This window comes from Entamoeba histolytica, genomic scaffold (assembly GCF_000208925.1).
Source record: "Entamoeba histolytica HM-1:IMSS scf_1104750517119 genomic scaffold, whole genome shotgun sequence".
NCBI lineage: Eukaryota > Evosea > Mastigamoebida > Endamoebidae > Entamoeba > Entamoeba histolytica.
The window spans coordinates 1-1,087 of record NW_001916243.1 but is presented as its reverse complement, the minus strand read 5'-3'; the positions used below and the strand labels follow the sequence as shown (position 1 = coordinate 1,087).

At 34.7% G+C, this 1,087-nt stretch overlaps 1 protein-coding gene across 1 annotated transcript; it reads left to right on the top strand.

Annotated features, from left to right (window-relative positions):
• Positions 1-281: 281 nt before the first annotated feature.
• Positions 282-1,061, top strand: EHI_056920 (threonine dehydratase catabolic, putative; the record flags this gene model as incomplete). The annotated part of the gene is made up of 1 exon (XM_001914591.1): positions 282-1,061. A coding segment is annotated over one exon (780 nt), but the record flags the coding sequence as incomplete, so codon positions are not given.
• Positions 1,062-1,087: the final 26 nt, after the last annotated feature.

Below are 1,087 nucleotides of genomic sequence, written 5' to 3'. Positions count from 1 at the left end.
TTAGTGATGTATATGCTGCATCTAAAAGAATAAAAGGATATGCTTATTATACTGCCTTAGAATATTCAAATACTATCTCTAAGAAAGTTGGATGTAAAACTTATTTAAAATTAGAGAATTTACAAAAGACTGGATCATTCAAAGTTAGAGGTGCTGTTAATAAAATTGCTACATTAACTGAAGAAGAAAAGAAAAGAGGTGTAGTTGCTGCATCTGCTGGAAACCATGCTCAAGGTGTTGCATTTGCATCAACTAGTGCAGGTTGTAAAGCTACTATTGTTATGCCAGAATTTGCTTCTACAGCTAAAGTTACTGCAACTAGAGGTTATGGTGCAGAAGTTGTTCTTCATGGTAAAGTATTTGATGAATCATTAGCTTATGCTATGCAATTATGTAAAGAAGAAGGTAAAACATTTGTCCATCCATTCAATGATCCATGGGTTATGGCTGGTCAAGGAACAATTGCTCTTGAGATTCTTGAACAATTAGAAAAATGTGATGTTATCATTGGAGCTATTGGAGGAGGAGGACTTATGTCTGGAGTTGCTTTTGCTGCTAAACAAATTAAACCAGAAATTAGAATTATTGGAGTTCAAGCAGCTGAATGTCCATCAATGGCAGTTTCTAAAGCAGAACATAAGATTTGTTGTGTTAAGACAGCAAAAACTATGGCTGATGGTATTGCTGTCAAAGCACCTGGTGATAAGACAGCACCAGTTTTATTGAAATATGTTGATGAAATTGTTACTGTTGATGAAGAGAGTATTGCACAAGCTATGTTATTGATGTTAGAAAGATGTAAAATAGTAAGTGAAGGATCTGGAGCTACTCCAGTAGCTGCATTATTATCTGGAAAGATTAAAGGACTTACTGAAGATACAAATGTTGTGTGTATTGTTTCAGGAGGAAATCTTGATGTTAATGTTATCAATAAAGTTATTGAAAGAGGTCTTGTTAAGGCAGGAAGAAAAGTTGAATTTACTGTTGAAATTGCAGATGTTCCAGGTGCTATTAAGGATCTTCTTGCTCATATTACTGAAGAAAAAGCAACTGTTGTTGGTGTTGCAACAAGAAGACCAGCAACTTC